The 24,686-nt window shown below is 43.2% G+C and overlaps 1 protein-coding gene across 1 annotated transcript in view; it reads left to right on the top strand.

The window, feature by feature from the left end:
- Positions 1–1,741: 1,741 nt before the first annotated feature.
- The window catches only part of CD96 (CD96 molecule), a 30,246-nt gene continuing 7,301 nt past the window's right edge, over positions 1,742–24,686 (top strand). The window contains exons 1-10 of the mRNA XM_035116383.2: positions 1,742–1,939; positions 4,812–5,216; positions 10,211–10,257; positions 12,217–12,307; positions 12,883–13,056; positions 15,684–15,758; positions 16,413–16,487; positions 21,376–21,450; positions 23,932–24,021; positions 24,587–24,676. Coding sequence (XP_034972274.2) covers positions 1,879–1,939; positions 4,812–5,216; positions 10,211–10,257; positions 12,217–12,307; positions 12,883–13,056; positions 15,684–15,758; positions 16,413–16,487; positions 21,376–21,450; positions 23,932–24,021; positions 24,587–24,676 — 1,183 coding nt within the window. The 5' untranslated portion in view covers positions 1,742–1,878. The remainder of the gene's footprint in view (positions 1,940–4,811; positions 5,217–10,210; positions 10,258–12,216; positions 12,308–12,882; positions 13,057–15,683; positions 15,759–16,412; positions 16,488–21,375; positions 21,451–23,931; positions 24,022–24,586; positions 24,677–24,686) is intronic.

Here is a 24,686-nt window from a genome sequence, read left to right as displayed (position 1 = left end):
GATGAATAGTTATGGGATCAATAAAACTGCTACTGTGCAATTTTTCTACTGTGTCACACAGATAGCTGTATATGCTGACCTCTTGCTCTTTTTTCTCCTCCTCCTGTTAAAGGAGAAGTAGGTGTGGGGAGAGAGAGGGAGAAGGCAACAAAGCAGAAAATGGAGCAGTGTGCCTCCAAAAAAAAAAAAGGGTAAGAGTTGAAGCAGTTATTTAAATCATGTGAAAGTAGACTTTAGGCTTGTGGGGTCTACTGTGTTGTTGTCTCCTAGGTCCCTAAGATCTGCCAAGCACAGTACATATAAGGTGTTGTAATTTAAGGGTGAAGAATTCTCAGCACAAGAATTTGTTTTGAGTACCAGAACTTAACTGAGCTTACATAGGTATCAGTCCAAAGAACCTCCCACCTCCGGCATTTCTGCCAAATACGGTAATTTGGGGTAGGGTGGGAATTCATTTATGGTAGCCATTGCTAAGCAATCCTCACTGGTTTACGTACTTCAAACCATCCAGAGATCTGCCAGTGGATCCCACCAACACTCACACCAATTTACAGTAGATTAGTAACATCCCAGTCTTCCTTCTGAGCTTCCACCCATCTACTTCTGCAGTTGAATTCACATTTCAGAGTTGGTTGGCTGAAGCAAAACGTATAATGGTGCAGAGGCCCGTCCTTGGTTCCTTTCAAATTATGAAAAGGCCATTTGCTAATCATCTTTGCCACAACCCTCTTGTTTTTCAAATCCCATCAATACTACAGTGATGTCATCAGCAGTCACAGACACGCACACACCTTTTTCCCGCCAGCAAAGGATGTGAGCTTTAGGCGAGCATCTCTCATCAATGGCACCAGGTTCAGGCTTGGCCCTGGGAGCGAATCACCCTTGGTCACCCTGATGGATGACATTTACAAAGAGAGGGGCAAGGGGAATGTGACTTCCTGGTCCTGCTTCTTGATCTCTTTATGGCTTTTGGTGTCGCTGACCATGGTACCCTCCCGTGGGATGGGAACTGGGGGCACTGTGTTACAGTGGTTCTGGTCCCACTTACAGATTGGGCAGTGGGTGTGCGATCCTGGCATCCAGTAAAATATGGGTGTGCTTAAGGGTGAGTATTCAGTGTAGGAAAGGCTGAATTGCTGCAAACATGGGCTGAATAGGAAGTGCAAATGGACATTTGTGCATTGTGGATTTTTGAGCGGCTATTTATTTAGACCTTTGGCAGTCACAATAGTGCCCACAGGTACGATGATGGCAACTCCTGCTATAATATAAAAGGGGAAAGAACAAGCATTTGCTCTAACACCACATGAAATACACATATATCACTAATGGCCTCATGTTCTTCCCTGGGAACCGTAAGGTGTTATTGGTTTGGTTTGTTCTTGTTTTTAATGTGTAATTTGTGTTTTTTATCTTGCATTTTTTATGCTGTGAACCACCCTGAGATCTTCAGGTGAAGGGCAGTATACAAATTAAGGCAATAATAATGATAGTGTTGTCCATTGTCAGGTCAAACTGTTTTATTTAGAGCTGAAAACTCACGCTAAATGTGACCAAATATATTTTGGAAATAGGGGCAAGTTTTCTTATCATGTACTGTTTCATTTTCTTCTACTACTCCTCCTCCTCCTCCTCCTTCTTCCTGGCAACATACGTTTTTTGTGTGTTTTTTTTAAACAACCCTACACACAGTGGTTTCTTGTAAGCATCTATTTCCTCTCAGAGACGTGAAAAAGAAAGCATGAAAAGCAGAACCCATCATGCAAATAGGAGAGAAGTCCTAACCACAGACAGAACATTTTATCTTCTTTGAGAGACATCTGAATGTGTTGTTACTCTTTCTTTAGAAATAATTTTTCTTAGCAACGTGAGCTAAAGATGGAGAGGAGATGGCAATTTCAGGTGCATTATTTGTTCATCCTCACACACTTGATCAATGGTAAGTTCATTTTCTTCCAAGGAACCTCTTCCTGTTAGGTTGATAAATCTGTTGTATGCCTGAGCTGAGGGTTAGGACCCAAGGCAATGTGGTGATGTGTCTCCTTCAAGTTTTATATCCATGGTTGTATTTCTTGGGGGCTTCCGAAAAGCCACTTTTGGATATGAAGTCCTGCATTAGGCTGACATTGCGGAGCAATTATTTTGGTTATCTAACTGTATTTTCAAGGGGAGTTTGCTAATAACAATGTGGTTAAAATATTCTTACCATTTATTAATAAGAATTCAAGAATAAGCTATAATTTCATTTCTGAAGGAAAGTGCTGGGTTCTCTCTGTTTTTTTTCTGGTTTTTGGAACCTCTATCAATGTGGACTGACTTTGCACTGAAGAGGACAGAATGTAACACAGGAAATGGGGAAACGGGAAGCATCTTGCAGATGTAATTGGATTCCAGCTCCCATCAGCCACAACCATCACGGCTGCTGGTCAGTTATATAAGAGTTTTAAGCCCAAGAACAATTAGAGGGCCGCAGGTTCCGCACCCTGTTGCAACATTTCAGAAGTAAGGGTGTTAGTTGTACAGCCTTGATCACAAATTGTAGTGATCTTATGCAGCCTTTCCTTCACGTGGGGCTTAAGAGAATATTCATGGGCGGACTTTGGTAATATGGTGCCCTGAGTGAGAATAAAATTTGGTGCGCCCTCCCAAAGATTTCTTATTTTCAAAACAATTCCTTTTTGTACAGTTGTTTTTTTTATGGATCTTCTCAGTAGGTATCTGAATAAATATAGATATTTTTATTTATTAATTATTATTATTATTATGCATCTCTTCAGCTTGGCGCCCTAAGTCTGCTGCTGGAATATCCTCATAGGACAGGGGTCGCCAACCTTTTTGGAGCATATGGGCACGTTTGCAGACGGGAGAAGCTGTATGCAGTTTTGTCTACAATATGCATTTTTAAAAAACATTTTTCCTCCCTAATATAATGCATTTTGTATGGGTTTTTCCCCCAGTAATGCATTTTATGTGGACTTCAGCCTAGTGTATGCTACACATTGCTTGGCTGAAGAACCACAGTGATGAATTTAGAGAAATGTGAATTTAGAAAGATGGTTGCTTTGCTTTGTGTAATTGTGCAGGTTTGCCTTTAAAAGCGAATGGAATCAAGTCTCTCCCCTATCCCTACCGCTATGGTAGGATGTGTGCCAGAAACCAATATAAGCAAAATGACTGTGGTGCTACTATAATTCTATCTACTGGTTCTCCCTAAGTGCTCCTGTGCTGGTTCAGCAAGTCTCATGGATGGAGTTGATCCTATCAGATAGGGCAAGCAGCTATTGAATCGCTCTGCATAGGATTATAAGCCTAAATGCAGACCAGACAGTCAAACTTGAGTCAGCCCATACTTAACAACTTTGGCCTGATAATAGACCCCTCATGACAACTTGAAAGAGACAGATACTCAAGAATTGCCGCACGTTCTGAGATAAAAGGACTATTAATAAAAGTTAAGTATTAAAATATTTATTCCTAATTCCCTGTTGATGTTGCACTTTGATCTTCATGCATGCTCTTAAGCATAATTCCCAGGAAGAATTTCCTGTGTAGAATTCTGTCAAAAGTGAAGCAGCTTCCTGAATGCAAGATGCTGAATTGAGATCCCTGGGCTGTTTATACTGTTCTTTGTTCCTCGTTAGAGAAATATATACTCTTACTCTTTAGTCTAAAATGTCTCTTAAGGCGTACTCACACAGCGTTTAAAGGCCCAGATACCATGAATGTAGGTCCAAGATACCTACCTGTACCATCTCATAAAAACCCATATAATCTAGCATTCTCTTCTCACACGGGCATATGCTCCCAGCATTTTCTGTCCCAAATTGGAGACACCCCCTCTTCATGCTGCCCCTGTCCCTCACCAGCTCAAGCTACCTTGGCCTTCCACCATTTGCAAGCATGCCCAGGACACCTTGGCCTGCTGCTGCCCCACCCACCCACCCAAGCCTGCCCCCCTGCCTTAGCTTTGGTGGCTCACTGCCGCTGCAAGGCCAAAGTCAAGGCACCCCAATCCTGGTTTCTGTGATCTGGGATGTCCTTGTTAAAATGGGGCAGTTGTGGGGTATGCAGTGGCCAACTAGATTCTTATAGAAAGCCTGTGAACAGGACATGAGTGCAACAGAGCTCCATCCCACTCGTGATTTCAGGTAACTAGTATTCAGAGACATGCTCTTCCAACTCTGCTATTCTATGATTTTATGCTGCCTCCAGCAGTGGAGGTGGCGTATATCCGTCATGGCAAGTAGCCACTGGCAGCCTTGGGTCTCCAGATCTCTTGGCATTCTGAGGTGTGATAGCGGGCAAAAGGACTCTTCCAGCATTGAAGCTGGAAGAAAAGGTAGAAAAGGGCTGTGGGGGCCATTCTTTTAGCCTTTTTTCTCTAGGCCATACTTTCAGAATAAAAATTTGCTTGTGCCATTCCAATTTTTTTATTGATAACAAATACAATGGAAAACAAAAAGGAACAACTCCTAGCAGTGCTAGATTTATAACATAGAACACAGCTAATTTATAATATGTTTGTGGGACATCCAGAAGGTATAAAATAATGCAGCTATGTGATAACATGAATCATTCCCAACTGTAATATTGATTGCCCTTGAATCTTGTGCCTTATTTGCCAGCTTCTCCTGCCACACCAGGCCACACCCTTTGAGAACCACTGTTTTTGCGCCATTATCTGCATCACATCACTCATGCCAATTTCTCCATATTCTACTGCCAGGTGTGCAGTGGGAGCCTAGGAATTATAAACATGAGTATATAAAGCATGTGAAAATGACACTGTGTGCATTTGTGTTCTCTTGCAGCCCAGTCTAACATCATCCTTCAGGATGGGAAAACTGTCTATGGTTTGCCTGGCAGCAATGTGACTCTATCATGTAGCATCCCAAAGGAAAAGGATACGTATGTAACACAAACACAGTGGACAAAGATTCAGGATGGTCTGCCGAGAAAGATAGCTATATACCACCCCACCTATGGACCAAAACACCATGAAACGGCTTACAGCTACTCTGTGAGTTTCAGGAAGGATGCCCACAATTGCCTGGGCGGCCACAGTGATATTACAGCCAGCAACATAGAATGCAGTCAATGGATTCTGCAGCTGAAGAACGTGAGTCTGGAAATGTCTGGCTTGTATGAGTGCAACTTTGCTACATTTCCAACTGGAACAATCCGCTCTGAAATCAATCTTGTTGTTAAGAACAGTGGTAAGCAGTAATTGACACATTAAGATTTGTTTTTAATGAGGGGCATTATAATCTTTTAAATGGTATCTCTTTTGCGGTGACTCCAGCTAATGCATTTGCATTCCTGCTCGACTGACCACGTTCCTGTTGCAAGTAATGTGCTTCAGTTTACCTTTTAGAAGAACTTCAAATGCAGAAATGCAGGGCAGAAACAGTAAAACGGCAAGTTTTTAAAATTCTACTCCGCCTTATTCTCCAAGGAAAATCAAAGCGGCCAACAGATTAAATAATTGCACTGTGTAAAACAAATAATGTTTGTTTTACCAATGCAATAAAACTCAAATTGACAAATCCAGCAGTCATCAACATAAATGCAAGCTGAGCCAGCCCAAAAGTTATTTCATCAGCAAAATGTTTTACTAAAAAGCCACATCTCTGCCTGGTGCCCACAAAGAAGTTATCTGTCACGCCATGCTTGGGTGGGCAGCCCAGCAGCAACAGCCCTAATCCAAGTTGACCCCTGGCTTTCTTCACATGGCTGTGAGATCTGGAACAGGAGCTCATATGGCAATCAGAATTCGATTGAGCATCCGTGTTAGGGAATCATACACCATGAAAGCTGAGGTGTGGGAGTGAAAGGAATATGGAATATTTCAAATGCTGGAAAGGTTGCCATAATGTGAATTTACCATCCTCCGGAAATATTGGGTTGCCCACACATCCGCTTGTGCCATGTCTAGAAAGCACCACTTCCCCCGGAAAACCTGCTCTTTAGCTCCGAATCAGAGCAAATATCAATCTGCAGAAAACCCAATTGACGTTTGCTCTGATTCAGTGGTAAAGATTGGGTTTCCCCAGGGGAAAGTGGTGGGGAAAGTGGCAGTCTGCATGAGCCCTTAGTCCCAGTTCTCATTGATCAGATAAGTCTATGCCTGGTGATGGTTTCTATAACAAAATGCTCTCCATTGAGGAGAGGAGTGACATTCCTGCATATAGAAAACTAATATGTCAGGGACTAGGACAGAGTTGACACCTCTCCTTGATATGTAATTTAGTATGTGGAAGATTATTATTTTTCTGTGGAAGTGAACTTCCTGTCTATATGAGTCTGGGGAGGTTACGAGCATTTGAATAAGGATGCTTGCCAAAGGTTGGAGGCAGGATCATAGCAAGCAAGGATTTACTGTACAAGATCCCTTCTTGCAGATTTTCCTGCTGCATGCATGCATGGAAAACAAGGGACAGGACTAGTTTGTTCTGATAATCACAGAATCATAGAATTGTAGACTTGGAAGGGAACCTGAAGTATTGGAGGCAGGACTGGCTGGACTTATAAATGCTGTTTTGAGTGTGATAGGCACACTGATCACACATAGTTCAGGGTTTTCATCTGCCATTGACAACTTGATGGATAAGAAAAAATCCAAGACCATAAAGATGATCTGGTCAAATGGACAGAGCATCTAGTGGAATGGATGGATTGTTTGAGATAGATTTTTGTTTGCTCCTGATGTTGCCCTTTCAAGCTTTGCTCTTCACTTCTTACAGAAGTGTGACTACCCACCCCAGGATTATCACTAACTACTGGACAAAAGTCAGACAGTCTGTTTATTTTATTCTTCCTCTCTTCCATATAACAGCACTAGCCCTTACTGTCTGCTGCATTCCCTGGTTGGGAGTACAAAATAATAGCTAGCAAAAAAAAAACCCTCACCAAACCAAACAAATCCCAACATCCTGCAAAATTTGTCTTTTCACCCAACTGGGTTAGAAGATGCTCAGAAACAGAGTTGGAGGATGAAGGATGTTAGTCATTAAGAAAACATAACTTCGCTTCAAAGTAAAACAAACCCATCTGGAGGGAACAAAACCCAACCCAAGTCACTGGGGAAGGATAACTGGCAGACGTGGAGGACCAAAGTGGAGGCAATGAGTGTTGCTGCAGAACTGGATCAAAGGAAGGATGACACAATAAGACTGTTGACGCAGCATTGTGAGAATGCAGAGAGCAGCTCCGAGAGCTGCAAAGTATTCAGCTACTTAACCAACCTCTTCCTGACCTTAATTTAAACCACCTGGTCTGCATTTTTTGCATTCATCTGCTTGGGGTGTTTACTGGTTTACTAGATAATTGGCCAGCTCTTTCTCTAGCAAACACTGTCCTCGGCTATGATGCTAAACACCACAATTCAGCACTGCAGGAACAAGGCTGGGTGAGCAACAGACATAAAACCAAACCACGGTCCATTGAAACAGGAAGCAAATGCTTTTCTTCGCCTCCTTGCAGCCATGCTAGAGGAAGAGAGGATATGAAGCAGGGTGGTGGGGGTGGGGTGATGCAAATCTGAGGCTCATCCAAACTCACCTGAATAGAATCATAGAATTCTAGAGTTGGAAAGCACCTAAGGGTCATCTAGTCCAACCCCACAGTATGGTTTAAACAAGGCCACTGTGCGGCAATGCTGTACTGCAGGGATGGGGAAACTGTGGCCATGCACATGTTGGACTGCAACATCCATTGTTTCTGACCAGTGGCCGTGCTTCCTAGGTCTGATGGGAGCTGGAATCCAACAATTGTAGAGTCAGGGTCCCTTCCAACTTGACAATTCTGTGGTTCTATGATTCTAACATCTGGAGGGCCACAAGTTCTTCCCCCTCCTGTGTTACATTCTGTCCGGTGCTCTTCAGTGCAAAGTCTACATTCACAGAGGAGCCAAAAATTAATTACAAGCAGGCCGTTCTCTTTGCCACAGGATTCCCTTTACCAATGTTCTTGCTATAACAGAATGACTGCATTGCTACCCATTGCATCCTAAGTGTATAAATAGATTTTCTGCTGGGGAGTTTGAGTGAAGAAAGGCATGCCAGCGATGTGAGGGAGAGTAATGCCTGCCTTTTAAAGTCTCGGGAAATGCGTCCCTTTGTTGGCTCTGCTCTACAGCATTGCAATCCAGAGCATGTTTGATATTATCCCAAATCCTCTGATGATCTGGTGTACCAGTGGCTTATGATATCTGGAGTGTGCTGGAATGCCCAGTGCTTGGCACCTGGGCTTGAGATGGGGTGCTCTGAGGACAGCTTCATCAACTCGTGCAATCTGAGTTTGCCCATAGAGCATTGCCATTGATGGAAAATTGCCTTGGACTCCAATCTAAGTGAATTGAAGGGAGTTCACAGAATGAAAGTATCTATGGAGGAACATAGATACGGTAGTTGTCTTATACAGTCATACCTCAGTTTAAGTATGCTTCAGTTTGAGTACTTTCAGTTTAAGTACTCCGTGGACCCATCTGGAACGGATTAATCCACTTTCCATTACTTTCAATGGGAAAGTTCGCTTCAGGTTAAGTACGCTTCAGGTTAAGTACAGACTTTCGGAACTAATTGTGTACTTAAACTGAGGTACCACTGTACTGAGTCAATCATTGCTCCATCTAGTTTAGTACTGTCTGCAGTCACTTGCAGCAGGTCCTCAGACATGGGATATTTACCCAGATCTACCAGGAGACAGGAGTGCCTGGCATGCTCTGGTCCATGGGGTCATGAAGAGTCGGACACGACTAAACGACCAAACAACAACCAGGAGATACTGGGGAGTGAACCCTTTGACCAAGCAGATATTCTGCCACCAATCCATAGCCTTCCCTAGAGGGGGAGTTGCTCCTGAAAAAATGTGGGACATGGCTCAGGGGGCTGCTCAGGGAAGGAAATAAAAGACAGCAAAGTTTCCTTCTGGGGACTTCCTTAAATTATCTTGGTTTAGGATCCAAGCCCAATTTGTGGCAAATTCTTTCTCAGCAGTCATCTGTGCCCCACCTCACCTTGTTCAGAAAGCCTCCCTGACCCTCTAGAGCAGGCATCTCCAAACTGCGGCCCTCCAGATGTTTTGGCCTACAACTCCCATGATCCCTAGCTAGCAGGACCAGTGGTTGGGGAAGATGGGAATTGTAGTCCAAAACATCTGGAGGGCCGCAGGTTTGACATGCCTGCTCTAGAGCAACCTTGCTCAACTTTATTAATTGTTTAATTGCACACTGAAATGGAGAATGCCTGTATGTGTGTTGCTAAGGGTTTAACATTGGAAAATTTCATTGGAATATTCTAAGCTAGAAAGAGCTCTCTTAGCTTCTAGCTGGGTTGAAAATTAATTGTTAATGTTCTCTGCTGGCCTTCACATGAGTGTTTAACCTTAGTTCACTTTTGAAAGGTAGTTGCCTTTGCCTTTTGGCACAGTGAGAGAAGGATATGATAAGATACCTCTCCAGGAGTTGCATAACCTTAGGCTGGATGCAGACTAATGCAGGATATGAAAGAAACAGAGCTTTGATAACAATTATGTTACATATTTAAGAAGAACCTATGCTTGAATATGCATGTGCTTTATACAAATTTCTGGATGTATCATTGTTTTGTATCTGTTTTTCGAAGAACTTTGAATAATACTTATGGATCTAGACCATTTATATTTCAAAATTATTCCATTTTTATGCATCCAATTTCTTCATGCTGTGCAATATTAATATCTGCAACAAACCTTGGGTCCCCAGATGTTGTCAGAATACAACTCTCATCATCCCTAGCCTGCTAGCTAGAGAAGATGGGAGTTGTAGTCCAACAACATCTGGGGACCCAAGATTGAGAAAGGATGCAGGTGGCAGCATGGGAAGAAGTGGACAGAAAATGTCTTAAGTTGTTTTAGTAGCCAAGCCTCTGTGAAGTGCCCTTCAGATTTTGGCAAAGTAGATATAAGGAAAGCCTAGTCTCATTCCCCCAAGCAACTGTACTCAGTGGGGAGTTGAAACCAAAGCCATAACAGAGCTATTGCTAGGCTGTTGAGTGGATCCTAGTATCTGTAGTACTGTTCTTGAACATCATCTCCTCTTACTATTACCACGTGTGCTTCTATTTGAATCTATTTCATAAATGCAAAGTAATGATTATTGTGCAAGAATTTGCAGTGCTTATTTGGCTGCTGTCTAATTAATGTAAACGTGTATTTTCTTTCTGTGCTCAAGTGAAACCAGAAATCTCTATTGGCCTCCAAGCAAGTTTCACAGGAGAGGTGAGTACATTTAGAGGTACAAATGCATGAGTTAGTGCATAGCTTTATTGCTCCAGTCATCCAATCAAATGGGACAAAATTGAGAATTCGGCCACAAGAAAACCCGCTAAGGCAACTGATTTGGGAATATTTTCCCCTCAAATTTGGAATCATCCAGTCAGAATTCCCTCCTAGTACCAGTAATTATGTGGCCCTCGGATGGTATTGAACCTTTGAAGGAAAGAATTCAGAATGCTCATTAGTTTGAAGTACCGGTACTCATTCTTTGACATCTGCAGGCAGCATAAAAGAATAGAAAAGAACAACACATTATCTCATCCTTGTCCTTTGTTACAAGCAACCTGTTTCAGGATTTACCTGACCGCAGGGAAAGGACTGTACCTCAGTGACGGAGCATCTGCCTTGAATAGAATCATGGAATCATAGAGCTGGAAGCACACAGAAGGCACTATGTTCAATTCCTAGCATCTCCAGGGCTCATAACGCCCCCTCTCTGAAATCCTGGAGAGTTGAGGCCTGTTGATGTACACAATGAAAAGCCAGATGGACCAATACTCTGATTCAGTATAAGGCCCATGTCGTTCTCCTCCATGTCGTTCCCTTCTTATGAATGGGATCATCTCAGGAGCAGGCCACTCCCATTACCAATCCCTTCTATGCATTGTCAGGCAAGCTTTGTACACTGGTAACTGTATATATTTACATGCAAGAAGAACTCCCAAAGAAGGCTCCAGTAGTTATCCTGTCTAATTCAGATTTTAAAATCTACGCATCCCAGATTATTATTATTATTATTATTATTTCTGTATTAAAACAAAATTATTTTAATTTTAAAATAAAATGTTTTCTTTGGCTCATTTCAGATCATAACATTTTTCCTAAGTTTGATATGCTTGAAAACCCAGGTCCATCTTTTAACATAATCCCTTCTTCGATAGCCTAAGGAGTCATTTGAATCTCATGTGTTGTTGTTCCTATATCTGTCCATCTTCCTATCACTTTTCTTGTTCTCAGTTTTCTACCTGCAGAGAAAAGTGAAATAAATTATTTATATGGTCGACAGGGGGGCAGTAAAAAATATAGCAACCACCCACAGCTCTGAGCTTTCCAAAACGGCTGGAAATGTCAAGTCCCTGTCTATATTTTGCACCTCAGATCACATTCAGTTTAAAACTTCAGTTAACAAAACACTCCACAGGTACGAGCAGATCTATGAAGGTAAAAGCGGGTTTTTTTAACAGCTCATCTTTCTCTAGGTAGCTTAGTATTTTGTATTATATACATCAAGAATAAGGCTCTTGTGACCTGCTCATGCTGTCCTCATATTTAGCGCTGTCAACTGGGTACCAAACCACATCCTCTCTGCTTTTCGACAAACCACATGCCAGATGGAGCCACAGCTATGATCATCCTTTCCTTCAAGTTTTGAACTATTTTAGTGGTAATATTTTAGTGGTTTCATTACACCTGCAAATGAAAATGTTAAGGGTGATTATGGGGACAGAGGATCAAAGACTGAATGTTTCTGTAAAGCTTGCCCTGAAGTATTCAAACATCTTATTGATTTATTGATGGATATAGCACCTTTACTATGGTGATTTAGACCATCTTCCCTGTGGGGGAAGAAGGAGAAATCAAGGGGGGAAGGCAAAAGAAAAGGTCTGTCCCTGTTCCAGTAATCAGTTGGACAGTCTCTTCGCCACCCACAGGGCAACTTTACATTTAATAACATGTATTTGTTTGGGTATTTTAAAACTGTAAACCACCTTGGGTACCTTGGCAGATAAGCACATAAGTGCTGTAAATAAATAAGTACAAAAGGACAGGCTATGTGAGGCTGATTATCCCACACAAAGATCCAACATTACTCTGAAATGTAATGTTCATTGTAAGTATGCTTCAGAGTGCAGCATTATAGCCAAGCCATTATTGACTTGCTTTCCTTTGAATTTCTAATAGGCTAATATTACTTGTGTGGTAAGGAAGGCATTTCCTAAGCCCGACCTTCAGTGGTACATGGATGGAGAGATACTGAAGGACAAATCCGGAGGTAATGCAAACATTGTCTGAAATGGCATTTCAAAAATTCACTTTAAAAAAAAAAATCCGGCTCTAACCAGAGAGCACAGTACTCTTTCTGTGAGCAGAAGAACATAAACATTCATAATCTATGTGAGAGGAAAAGCTTTTATGCTGAACACAACCCTCATTTAATGATAAACTAATACTCCACCTCCCCAAATACACACAACGGTAAGGATTCCATTATCATAATTCCACAAAAGCAGAGAGAAGAGGTGCAATTTAACCTGACACTGAAATGGTGTTCACATTAAACTAAGTCAGACCATTGTTCCAGCTAGCTCAGTATTGACTTTCCAGGGTTTCTGACAGAAGTTTTTGCCAGCCCTTCCTAGAAGCACCAAGATTTAACCCGGGATCCTTTGCATGCAAAATGGGTCCTCTGTCACTTTGCCCAGTGCTAAACCTCTGAGCTATGGTTTTATCCTTCTTGTTAGCTGGTTTGAGTTTTCTTTGAGTTTTCAAGGTTTGAATTTGAGTTTTAAAGGTTAAAAAAAAAAGGAATAAAAAAAGACCGATCTCATTTCTACTTATTTTTCAAAGGACTATCCATACAAAAAGAAGATGCAACGTTTGAGGGAGGTTTTTATGAGAGGAGATCACTGTTGACAATACGAAGTACAACTTGGCCATCCATTTATCAGGCTTTCAAATGCATGTCTGTGTATCCTTTCCCTGGAAATGACATTTCATCTGAAGAAATAGTTTTCCCTTGTGGTAAGTCAAGTTATGAGCCACCTGAAATCCAAAGAGCATATGATGTGCATGAGCTCAATCTAACTGAAGCCTCTTTGACAATGTGAAGTTTGCAGAAACAAAAGAAAAACACTTCCTTCCATAAATCACTGCACACATGTTTTCAAGGTATAAATTCAGTCATGCTAAGAAAACAGCTGAAAATGCTGGTTATATATTCAGTGCTAATGCATATTCAGCAGGCAATATATTCTCCTTTTTTGTATTATTTATAAAATTTCTAAACCACCCTTCATTATGACAGAATCCTCAGTGGTGTACAACAACAGTAAAAATGATCATACGTCACATCAATGCCACATATATTTTATAGGGGGGGAACCCCTGAAAGGCAGTAATGCTATGAAGCAGGCTCAGGCAGTAAAACAAATTTAAAATGCCTGGGCAAATAAAAATGTCTTTGTTTGTTGGAGAAAACTTTGTACAGTAATGTCAGTGCAAGCATTGTTTTGCAAAAAATGGATATGGCAGGCAAAATTGCATACAAAATTGCGTACAAGGAGGAATTCACACTCAGATGCTGCTGGGTTTTTGTGGCCTCAAAATTCTATCCACTTTCTCTACAAAATTTTCATAATCTAGAAATTATTTAGAATAGACATGATACTTCACTCCTTACTATGTTGCCCAGCACCACAGAGTACTTAGACCAGGGGTGTCAAACTCAAATTCATCGGGGGGCCGCATCAGCAGTTTGCTCACCCTCAAAGGGCCGGTTGTATCTGTAGGACTATGTGTCCACTCTTTATTATTATAAATTATTGTCACTGCATTCAATTATTACTGTTTTTTGTAATAATGTAAGTAATAACTAGCTCTGAAAGCAAAAACATAGTCAGAATAATGGCAAGTAGGTATTCAAATGTACAATTATTGTACAATTTATTGAAAAATGATTTTTGGTAACAGAGTAATTTTTTAAAAAAACATACAAATATTGCCAAACACTGTTTATTACACATATGGCAAACACAAGGCATTAACTTTTTTTTAAACTTTTCTGACTAGATTTTACTCGCTTGCGGGGTTCTTCTCTCCTCTTTTATAATGGGCTAATTCTTGTTTTGTTTTTGGAACCGAGAGGAAATGCCTCTTAGACATTAGCTCCCTCCCTTCTTGGGTTAGAATGGAAAAGGTGGGGGAGGACTGCAGCTGACAAATATTATCCCTCCTTGCCATCGATCGGAGAGTGTATAGATGTGAGATCTTGAGGCCGGCTGCAAAGCGGCTGCTCCCCGTTGTCTCCTAGCTCTCTCGCTCTCCCCCTCAGAGGCTCCCGGCTTGTCCTCCTCCCCTCCCTCCCTCCCTCCCTCCTTCTCTCCCTCCCTCCTCTCTCTCCCTCCCTCCCTCCCGCCTTCTTTCCATCCATCCCCGCTTGTTCTCCTCCCCTTTCCCTCTCTTTAAAATTGATTTCAAGGCGCTGCCAGCCCGATAGCAGCTGTTGAGCTCTCCAGAGGGAAAGTGAGCGATCGCTTCCCTGTCAATAGCCTCCCCACTTCTCAAACAGAAAACAATCCTCCGTGAGCTGAAACTGCCAGACCAGCCATCCCTCTCTGGTGCCAGCAGAGATCTCTTTCCCCGTCCCCAGCTCCTCAAGCCCCTTCCTTTGCATCAGCCTGCAACTCCAGCCTTGCCGCCTAACCGGACTTCTCTCGAAAGCAGCGGAAGAAAGGCAGCGGGTGAATGAGCTGATGGTACCCAGCAGCCCAAGGGTTAATCTGCCCGGGTGGGCTCCGGCTGCTTCTGAGAGCCTCCCTCCCTCCCTCCCTGCGTCTCCAGCGGCCACTAACCTTGCTCAATGGCTCAGGAAACGGCCCACTCTTGCCGCCGCCATTCATTTCAGGGGGCTTTGCAGGGCGAACTCCCATGGAAATGAATGGCACTTGCGCAGTAGGGTCGATCTCTCTCTCTCTCTCTCTCTGTTCAGCTGGGGGGGGGGCCAACAGGAACCCCCGGCACTCACGCGGCGGCGGTCTCAGTGGCTTAGGAGCCCTTTGGGCAGCGCGAACACGCTGGCTGCCCTCAGGAGCTCCGTGGCGCGCGCCGTGATGCCTCGCCGGAAGCCCAGCAAAGAGAAATTCTCCCGCTGCAGCTGGACTCCGCCCCCCTGAGCCCTATTGGCTGGCAGAGGGTATGATGCGGCGGCGGGGAGGGGCTGGTGCAGGGGGCCAACTACGCCCCCCTGCAGACGCGGGAGTCGGCCCCAGGCAGCACAGTGCGGCGGCGGCGGTGGCAGTGGCGGCAGCGGGCGGCGGGCGGGCTGCTCAGCGCCCCCTGCATTCTGGCGCTCTAGGCCACATGACGAGGTCTCGCGGGCCGCATGGCGAGGTCTCGCGGGCCGCATTTGGCCCGCGGGCCTTGGGTCTGACACCCGTGACTTAGACATTTGTATTCTCATCTTAAAACATTGGCTTTAAGGGATTAGCCTGTGTTGTCATTTTAAGGTCACTGCAATATTGATGAAAAGTCATGTTTTGTGATATTGTGTTGGTACATCAAGAATCCAATCAAACTCTCAGTTATTGTGATGTTGTCCGTAACCTAATATTGGATTGTTCACTCTCTGTTGCAATGGTTATTTTCACCAGGGTTTCAGACTACATCTTTGCCACTCTCAGAATCTGTTACTCAAGTTACTCCAGTCTCGGATTCCCCCACACAAAGTAAGTGAAGTCTATATTTTTGTGCTATTCTTAAAACCTGCACACACAAAAATCACATAAATACTGAGAGTAAATGTGGCAATGGTACAGCATTTTCTTAGCTGCCATGGTGTTTCCCCACCTAAATACAGAACCATAAAGTTTCTGGGAGGTTACTAAAGTTCCATGCTGAAGTAACTCTGTTGTAAGAAGAATGAATTTAACAAGAAAGATATTCAGGTGCAAAACTAATGGAATTCTTTTATCTCAATGTATTTTGGACATCTTCATTGGGAAATCTGCAAGTGTGTTTATTAAAATACACATACACAAACGACTATATCATTATTAATACTAATGTTAGATCATGTTTTGTGACATTGGCCTGGCATGTTACACTAAGCTGGAAGAGCTAAACCACAAGACCAGGTTCAGTCAATATCCTAAGCCAAACCATGGCACAGCACATGTGCAGTGGCAAAATGACCAGTGAGAAACCTGCACTCTTGCTCTCTTGAATTCTTGCTAAACCATGGTTTGACTTACCCCACCATACAAACCCTACTGTTGTTTTCACCTACGAAGAATCAAATCTCGCGGTTAGTACTAAGTTGTTCTTAAGCTATTATTAGACAGTTCATCCACTACATTTGAGGCTATTGTTATTTTCAACAGGGCTTCAGACTACGACGATGGAAGCTTCAAAATCCAGTAGTCGGGTTAATCCAGTTTTGGATTCCCTCACAAAAAGTAAGTTATGTTTATTTGTATGAAACACTTTCTGTGCTTTTCTGAGAAATTCATCCAGCAATAAATGATCAAAATACTTACCAAGCTCCGATGTTGCTATTTCAGCATGTATTCCATCCCACCTATTGTTAGGGTGGTCCAGCTGGAGAACATCTCACTACATTTGTTGTTTATGTGGAAAGTTCAATATGGCAAATTGAACCCACATGCTCCAGGCAATGCCCCTAGGCTAAGTGGCATCAAGTTTTCCCCTCAAAGCCTATGGATGGGGAAAGGGTGGTAGCTCAGTGGTAGAGTGTGTGCTTTGCCTGCAGGAAATCTTAGGCTGCAATTCCCAGCATCTCCAGGTAAAGCTTGGAAACAATGAAAACCAGAAACCTGAAGAACCATTGCCACCCAGCGGATACTACTGAGTAAGACGAACCACTGCTCTGATTCAGTCTAGAGCAGCTTCCTGCAGTCCGATGTTGTGAAGAGATTCAGGAATGTCTGATTCACACCTCGATAGACCAAAGAGATATCAAGCATACCAATATGTTCTCAAGCTACTCTCACATTTTGCTCATGTAAGGAAGGGAGAATGTTCTGATATCGGGTTAAGGACCTCTTTCCAGCCAATCGGCTGCAGTTCCTTTCTAGCCAACCTCCCAACAGGCAGCCACAGGTCAGTGGTGGGCAGGGGCCAGATGCAAAATATTGATTCACTCGCATACCTCTCTCCATCCCCCATCCAGGCAAACAGGGAGCATGAGCAAAGTTCAAAGATGCAATCTAGCCAGGCAATGAGGAGTTTGGTCTGGGCAGAAGGGGGTATGGTTTGGGGAGGATTCTGGGATATAGAGAAGCCTGGAAAGCTGCATTCTGCCCTCAGGCCTGAGTTTCCCCATCCCTGTGCTAATCCACCACCACTGCCAAATCTTCTCAACCACCTTCTCCTTATATCCCCCCCATCTGCTCCCCATTACCCTACATATAAGAGTGTGACCTTTCAAGGTAGAGAAGGAAAGAGGGAAACATGAAGCAGCATATAATCTATATGTGTGTTTCTCCAAGTTCTTATAGGGTGGTTTTGTGTCCTCTCCTTTGTTTCTCTCTTCATTTTGCCTTCCCTGGCCAAGTCACAGACTTGGCAAAAGACTAACCCGCTTCTTCTGTTCATCTGCAGCATTTTTATTTTTATTTGCCGAATCTCTAATGTACATATTTAAGTCCACATCGTAAAATGAGCAGACAAAGCACCGGCAGTGAAGTGACTTCATCATAGCCAAGTGATGCGCCCAAAAGGGAATGCAATCTGAAAGATTCTTAAAATATTCTCTGAATCCACCTCTCCTGGGAGCCATTGTGCACATGTGAAATTACATTAGGAGCTGCCGAGCTCCAGATGGAGCACCAAGTCAGCTGTTTGCTGAACATTTGTCTTGAGCTGGCTCAGATTTCCTTGTAGGACAGGCACAGCAGAGCATCATGATGGAATTTCCTACATCTGACAAAGGGCAGCAATCGGCTGTTTCTCCTTTTCTTTTTTTAGTTCAGGTTCACCTACTCTTGAGCTTGTTTCCTTGCGGCCGCATTTGTCACCAAGCTAACCTTTTCTAAAATATTTCTTAAGTTCTTTCATGAATGTCTGTGAGAAAGTGATCGTCGGTGCCACGGTTTGGGATGTAGCTCAGTGGTAAAGCATCTGCTTTGCATAGAAAAGGTCGATACCTGGCATCTCAAGATAGGATGGGGAAGATACCTTGTCTGAAACCCAGGAATATATTGCCGTCTTTGAGTGTAGACAATACTGAGCTAGATGGATTGTCATGGGCTGGCTGGATGCTGAAGAGTGGTGGGAGGCACTAGCTGGTGAACCCCCGAGGGCACCCCCAGGGGATGAAGGCTCAGTGGTGGTGGAATGACCATGAGTGGTCAGAGGGAGAAGAAGGAGCAGACGGTGGGGAGGAGGAGGTGTCAGAAGCAGAAGCGGTAACAATATTTGGTGAGCAGTTCAGACGCTGAGGCAGAAGCAGAGGCTGGAGGAGAGTGGGGCCAGGAGACAGAGAGGCAGGCTGCTGAAGAAGCCAGTCAGTTTTCCCCTCCTGTTGCGACCAGCTCTGTCTCTCATGCACACCCCAGTTTCCTAGAACACAAAGAAATGAAGAAGGCAGAACGGAGGGGGGTTGTGTGCAGGAACAGTTTATGACTGCTTGGGAAAGACCCCAGAGAGGAGGAGCCTTAAGAAGTGATGGGAAGGTGGGTCTTCGAAACTGCCTTGTTGCTGGGTTCGCTAGCCCTGCGCTCTTTCGGTTCCTTGAATAAGGAATTGATTTCACTGACACCATGTTGTGCTTTGATCGCTTGGCTCCAAGCGAGCCAGTGTGGTGTAGTGGTTAAGAGCAGTAGACTCGTAATCTGGGGAACCGGGTTCGCATCTCCGCTCCTCCACATGCAGCTGCTGGGTGACCTTGGGCTAGTCACACTTCTTTGAGGTCTCTCAGCCCCACTCACCTCACAGAGTGTTTGTTGTGGGGGAGGAAGGGAAAGGAGATTGTTAGCCGCTTTGAGACTCCTTCGGGTAGTGATAAAGTGGGATATCAAATCCAAATCTTCTTCTTCTTCTTCTTCTTCTTCTTCTTCTTCTTCTTCTTCTTCTTCTTCTCCTCCTCCTCCTCCTCCTCCTCCTCCTCCTCCTCCTCCAGCTCATGAGATAGCCCAATGCATTTATATATTTATACTCCACCTTTTTTCCTTGGTGGGACTCGGAATGGATTGCAATAAAAATAAGAAGCACTAAAAATATAGAAAAAGCAATAATTAAAATGTGTGTGTGTGTGTGTGTGTGTGTGTGTGTGTGTGTGTGTGTGTGTAAAAATGCTAAAAAACATACCAATAATTCCAATAAAAACAGCATGGCACCAGCTTTTTCATTAAAAGCAGCCAGTTCCCAAAAGTCTGTTGGAACAAGAAAGTCTTCATCTGGCAGTAGAAGGACAACAAGGAGGGATCCTTATCCAGTATAAAACAGATTCCTATGCTCCTTTGAAATGCCAACATGTACTTGCTTTTTAAAAACATGAACCTGAATACAAACTCAATTGCTTTCAAGTATGCTCTCTTATCTAGTTGATGTGTGGTGCCCTGATACAGCCTCCTCTTTTGTATGCAGCAATGTTATATGAGAAAACACTTGCAGAAGTCCTTCTTTATTCACTTCATTGAGTGGCACTGCTCAACATGACTATCTGTACTGCGTGCGTGGAATATCTCCACTGCCGAATTGAACAGGGCACTCGACTTCCTTAGACATCCCATGTCATGGTTCATAAATGTCATGTTGGTTGCAAAGTGCTTTTGTTGCTCTTGCTGTCTGACAAATCCCCTGCTTGCCTTAATAAAGCTGTAACTTCCCTTTGCCTTCTTCTTTTCACTGTAAAAGTTTCCCACTCAACTTTGCTCAGTGAGATAATCCGAATGACAGCTGTTCGGCACTTAGCTTCCATAGGAACATCCTTTGTGCGCCAGGCACTAAGAGACACTTTGACACGGAGTGTTAATCACTGTACAGTACGTCTCTCCTTCTCAAGCTTGCAGCCAGTGTCAAAGAGCTAGTTTCTTTTCTTCCCAAACTCTGATAGATGTCAAGGATGACTGACCTCTTGCCATAGAAATATCTGAAAAAAGACCTTGAAATGTGTCATCCTTCAAAACGCGGACTCCGTAAAATTTGGGCAAGAAGTATTGAGAACGCTGTGGCCAGGGGAAAGGGAGGGAACCTACCAGTGCATTTTTTTTCCTGGGGGTACACAGGGGTACGCATAGGCCTAAACATTTTGTGAATCTAACGGGAGCAGAAACTAAAAAAATAAATAAAACTTTAGTTTCTTCTCTAGCACAGTGAATCATAAGTTCCGTTGCTACCCCCAATGTCCATTTACTGTATTTATTTTTCCTGATTTGAACTATGAAATGGTGGCTTTCTTGAGTCAAAATGAGAGTCGCCCTAAATATTTTTTAAGGAAAATAGCACTGGAACCTACAGTAGAAGGGGGAAGAAGGAAGAAATGGGGAAGAAGCCAGAAGAAGTGGGGGAGCGAAGCAAGGAGGCTAAAGGGAAGCTCAGGGAAGCTCAGGATGATTTTAAGTATGTTCCGCTATTTATGTAGAAGATTCTATCCATTTTCCAAATGCAGGAAGAATACCTCTTCAGAGATGGAGGGGGCAGGAACATGGCATTAGGGGTGGGGTTGCTCTGCACAGCCCCCCCCCCACTTGAGCCACACTTCATGTCCATGCCTGTTGTTTAAATGAATGAACAGGGCATTTGTATCCTCACAAAATGAATCTCTCTCTCTCTCTCTCTCTCTCTCTCTCTCTCTCTCTCTCTCTCTCTCTCGTGTGTAATATGTTTTTTTTTCCCTGTAATATTTCATATAGTTCTCCTTACAAAACTTTCTGCAAGCCTAGCATGATTTGTTGTTTACAGTTGTTTTTCAAATATTTCTTGAATTTAGTCCTTCAAGGACTTCTGGTCCCGTCGGTTTCAAATTCTCCCTGTCATCTTATCCAATTCTGCGTAGTACATTAATTTCGTCTGCCATTCTTCTATTTTCGGTAATTCTTCTTGTTTCCATTTCTGTGCCAATAATACTCTTGCTGCAGTTGTCGCGTACAAAAACAATTTTTTATCTTGTCTATTAATATCATCTCCTGTAATACCAAGTAGAAAAGCTTCTTTTTTTCTAATAAATGTATATCTTAACATCTTTTTCATTTCATTATATATCATTTCACAAAATGAAGCTTTCTCACTAGTGTTGCGGCCTGTCCCATGGAGAACCATCTTCAACAAAGCATTGGTGCAACACTTTGAACAAGGACCTTAAAGACACTTTGTTTTCCACAGAGCCCGGGCTTTCGACTAAAAACCTGCAAGATAACACCATTACGAAGATCTCCAGTTACTCCACAGTTCCACAAAGTAAGTAGCCTAGAATAGCTTTTTATGTTAACAGCCAGATGTGCTGACCCATTGCCCAACAGAGACCAGTTGTTTTGGTTTGGCGGGGGGGGGGGGGAGTTAGCTTCAATGAAAGATCCAGAAGTGAAGAGAAATGCAAACTATCCCTTTGCATGTACCTTGGTTCTCAAACGAAAACCATTTCGGAAGTCCATTCGACTTCTGAAAATGTTCAAAAACCAAGGAGTGGCTTCCAATTGGCTGCAGGAGCTTCCTGCACCCAATCGGAAGCCGTAGAAGCCGCGTCGGACATTCAGCTTCCAAAAAAAGTTCACAAACCAGAACACTCACTTTTTGCGGCATTTGGGAGCCAAAACGTTCGAGTCACAAGGCGTTCAAGAACCAAGGTACAACTGTACTATCAAAGAAAGATGATAGAGCTTGCTCACTATTTTGTAACATTTTGGTTGTCCATAATAAAGGGAATTTTCGATTTTTTAAAAAATCTAATTAAATGTGGCAATATAACCCTTAGCTGGGCATGCAAATACAACCAACCCCTTCTTCTGCTTATCTTATCTTAGAGCCAGTGTGGTGTAGTGGTTAAGAGCACTAGACTTGTGATCTGGGGAACTGGGTTCGTGTCTCCGCTCCTCCACATGCAGCTGCTGGGTGACCTTAGGCTAGTCACACTTCTCTGAAGTCTCTCAGCCCCACTCACCTCACAGGGTGTCTGTTGTGGGGGAGGAGGGGAAAGGAGATTGTTAGCCGCTTTGAGACTCCTTCGGGTAGTGATAAAGCGGGATATCAAATCCAAACTCTTCTTATCAGGTGGCTTTCTCTTTGAGAAAAGCTCATTTATTTGGCACGCAGAAGGTTATATCCTCCTCCCTGCTGTGGATTAAGTGACAGGAGCTCATCCATGCCTGTCTCTGTCCCACTACACCTCTGCCTTTGGCTCTGGGCTCATCCACATGCTGAGCCCTCTGTTGCCCTTCCCATAGAGAATAGACCCCCCCCCAGCTGTACCATATTGCTCCGACTGAAATGTTGCTTGTCTTGCTGCCTGGAAAAAGGCTCCCAGTCATTAATCCGGGAAGACTCTAACCAGTGGCCTAAGGGTTAGTGCTTGCTATTCATAGAATCATAGTATCATAGAGTTGGAAGAGACCACAAGGGCCATCCAGTCCAACCCCCTGCCAAGCAGGAAACACCATCAACGCATTCTTGACATATGCCTGTTAAGCCTCTGCTTAAAGACCTCCAAAGAAGGAGACTCTACCACACTCCTTGGTAGCAATTCACAATTACGATTCTCTTAATGCAATCATTTCTCATGTCTAACACGCTTAGCAGGATGTTCCTCTTTCAGGCTGCGGATGCTTGCTTGACATACAAGCTGCGAAGAGCTATTCCCTGTGGCAAGTCATTCTGCTTAAAAGTTCACATACATAACACGCAATTAGGATCAAACAAACTAATATTGATCGCTCGCTCCCAAACTGTTTCCTACGCAAGTGAGAAGTGTTGGATGAAGTGTGGAGGGCAAGGGTCTGACAAGAATACCCTTTTCCTCCTTCACCCACCCACCCCCAATACATAGGCTTCAATAGATCACTGGAAAAGAAATTAAATTTGCTCAAATCTCCCCGAGGCAGAGGTGCAAGAGCTGGAGATTCTGAGGGAACTCAATGCCCTCACCACAGGGGGAGAAGCTTTGGATGTTGTAATGGAAATCTTGGGAAAGGATGGACGGTTCTCACAGATTTCCTCCCTCTTCCTGTTCCACAATGTCTGAAATTGCCCAGACAACAAAGGTTATTTTCACATAGGGGGCTAAGTGAAGATATGTCCACATATATTTATGACATGTGCAGAGGAATGCTAGAACATTATTTGCTTTTCTGTTATACCTATATTCAAAAATCTCTGTGTGTATGAAATTTAATTGTAAACATGTATAATTAAAGCCACCATGGAGCATTACTTCTGCTCATAGGGTTGTCATACATCTGGAATTTCCTGGCCTTACTGGAATACTGCAGTCGGAAGCAGTGTGTGGTTGGAAATTGGCAAAAATATCTGGGGAAATCCGGGTGTATGGCAACCTATGTCAGCAGTGTCGTTTTTTTGCTGATCTTTCTTTAAAATATCTCAAAAATATTATTCTTTTGATTTTTCCCAAAAAGCTCAACAACTTTGGCAAAACAAAACTCAACAACTTTTGTGTCCATATTTTCACTCTTTCAAATATGACAGCCCTAAGATACAACACAGTGAGTGACATCTTACACTCACTAGTTCATCATTAGCCAATGCTTTTGTTTTGCTTGACGTTGATGCCAACAGGAGCCCTTTTTCAAAATCGAAATATCTAGTTGGCTACATTTTTATCATATAAATAAATAATGGTGCCAGGATTGTTACAATTTCAGAACACGGAAATCAAGCCAGTATAAGATATATCATATTGGGTATGTTGGTTTGGATTTGTTTTTAAAGGGAATCTATCCACCAGCAGAGAGACGGAAGCAACCACACTGACTGCACTTGATCATTCATCCACTGGGAAGGACTGGTTTAATAATACAGGTGAGTTACTGTTTCTCTTTCAGATGTACCCTGCTGCAAACATTTCTTTTGGATCCTGATCTAGAAATCTTCCCATTGATCTCTTGGGTGGAGGTGTGGGATTAAAGGAAGGCGATTCATGCTTAAATTTCCCCTCCCCAAATCTCCATGATCGTAATGATCGATTATGGCAGTAGGGATGTTCAAATGACCTTCTCTGCACATACAGCAACTGTGTGTCAGAGGAACCAGTTGTGCCTGGTGTCTCTCCCTCCCGTGTCACAGCAACCCTTCCCTCACTGTCTATATACTCAGCACCATGTTTGAAGTGGGAGCCCACAAGAGTGGAGATATGTACGTATCGGCTCTCCATTGAGAATGGTTCGCAAACAGGGCTGTGTATTGGGTGGAGAGCTGGTGTGTGTACAGCTGGATATGTTTGGAGTCCCCATCAAATATCACCTGTGGACTCCAAACATATCCAGCTGTACACATCAAATATCACCTAAGATGGTTAACATTTCATAATAGGAATTTAAAGTTTCTATAACGTATCATGTGGAGATCACTGGGTTTGTTTTTAAAGGTGATCTATCCACCAGAAGAGTGACTGAAGAAACCCCACAGACTAGCCATGATAATTTATCCACAATGAAGGGCCAGTTTAAAAGCATAGGTGAGTTACT

This window comes from Zootoca vivipara, chromosome 4 (assembly GCF_963506605.1).
Source record: "Zootoca vivipara chromosome 4, rZooViv1.1, whole genome shotgun sequence".
Taxonomy (NCBI): domain Eukaryota; kingdom Metazoa; phylum Chordata; class Lepidosauria; order Squamata; family Lacertidae; genus Zootoca; species Zootoca vivipara.
This window is presented reverse-complemented; position numbering and strand designations above follow the sequence as displayed.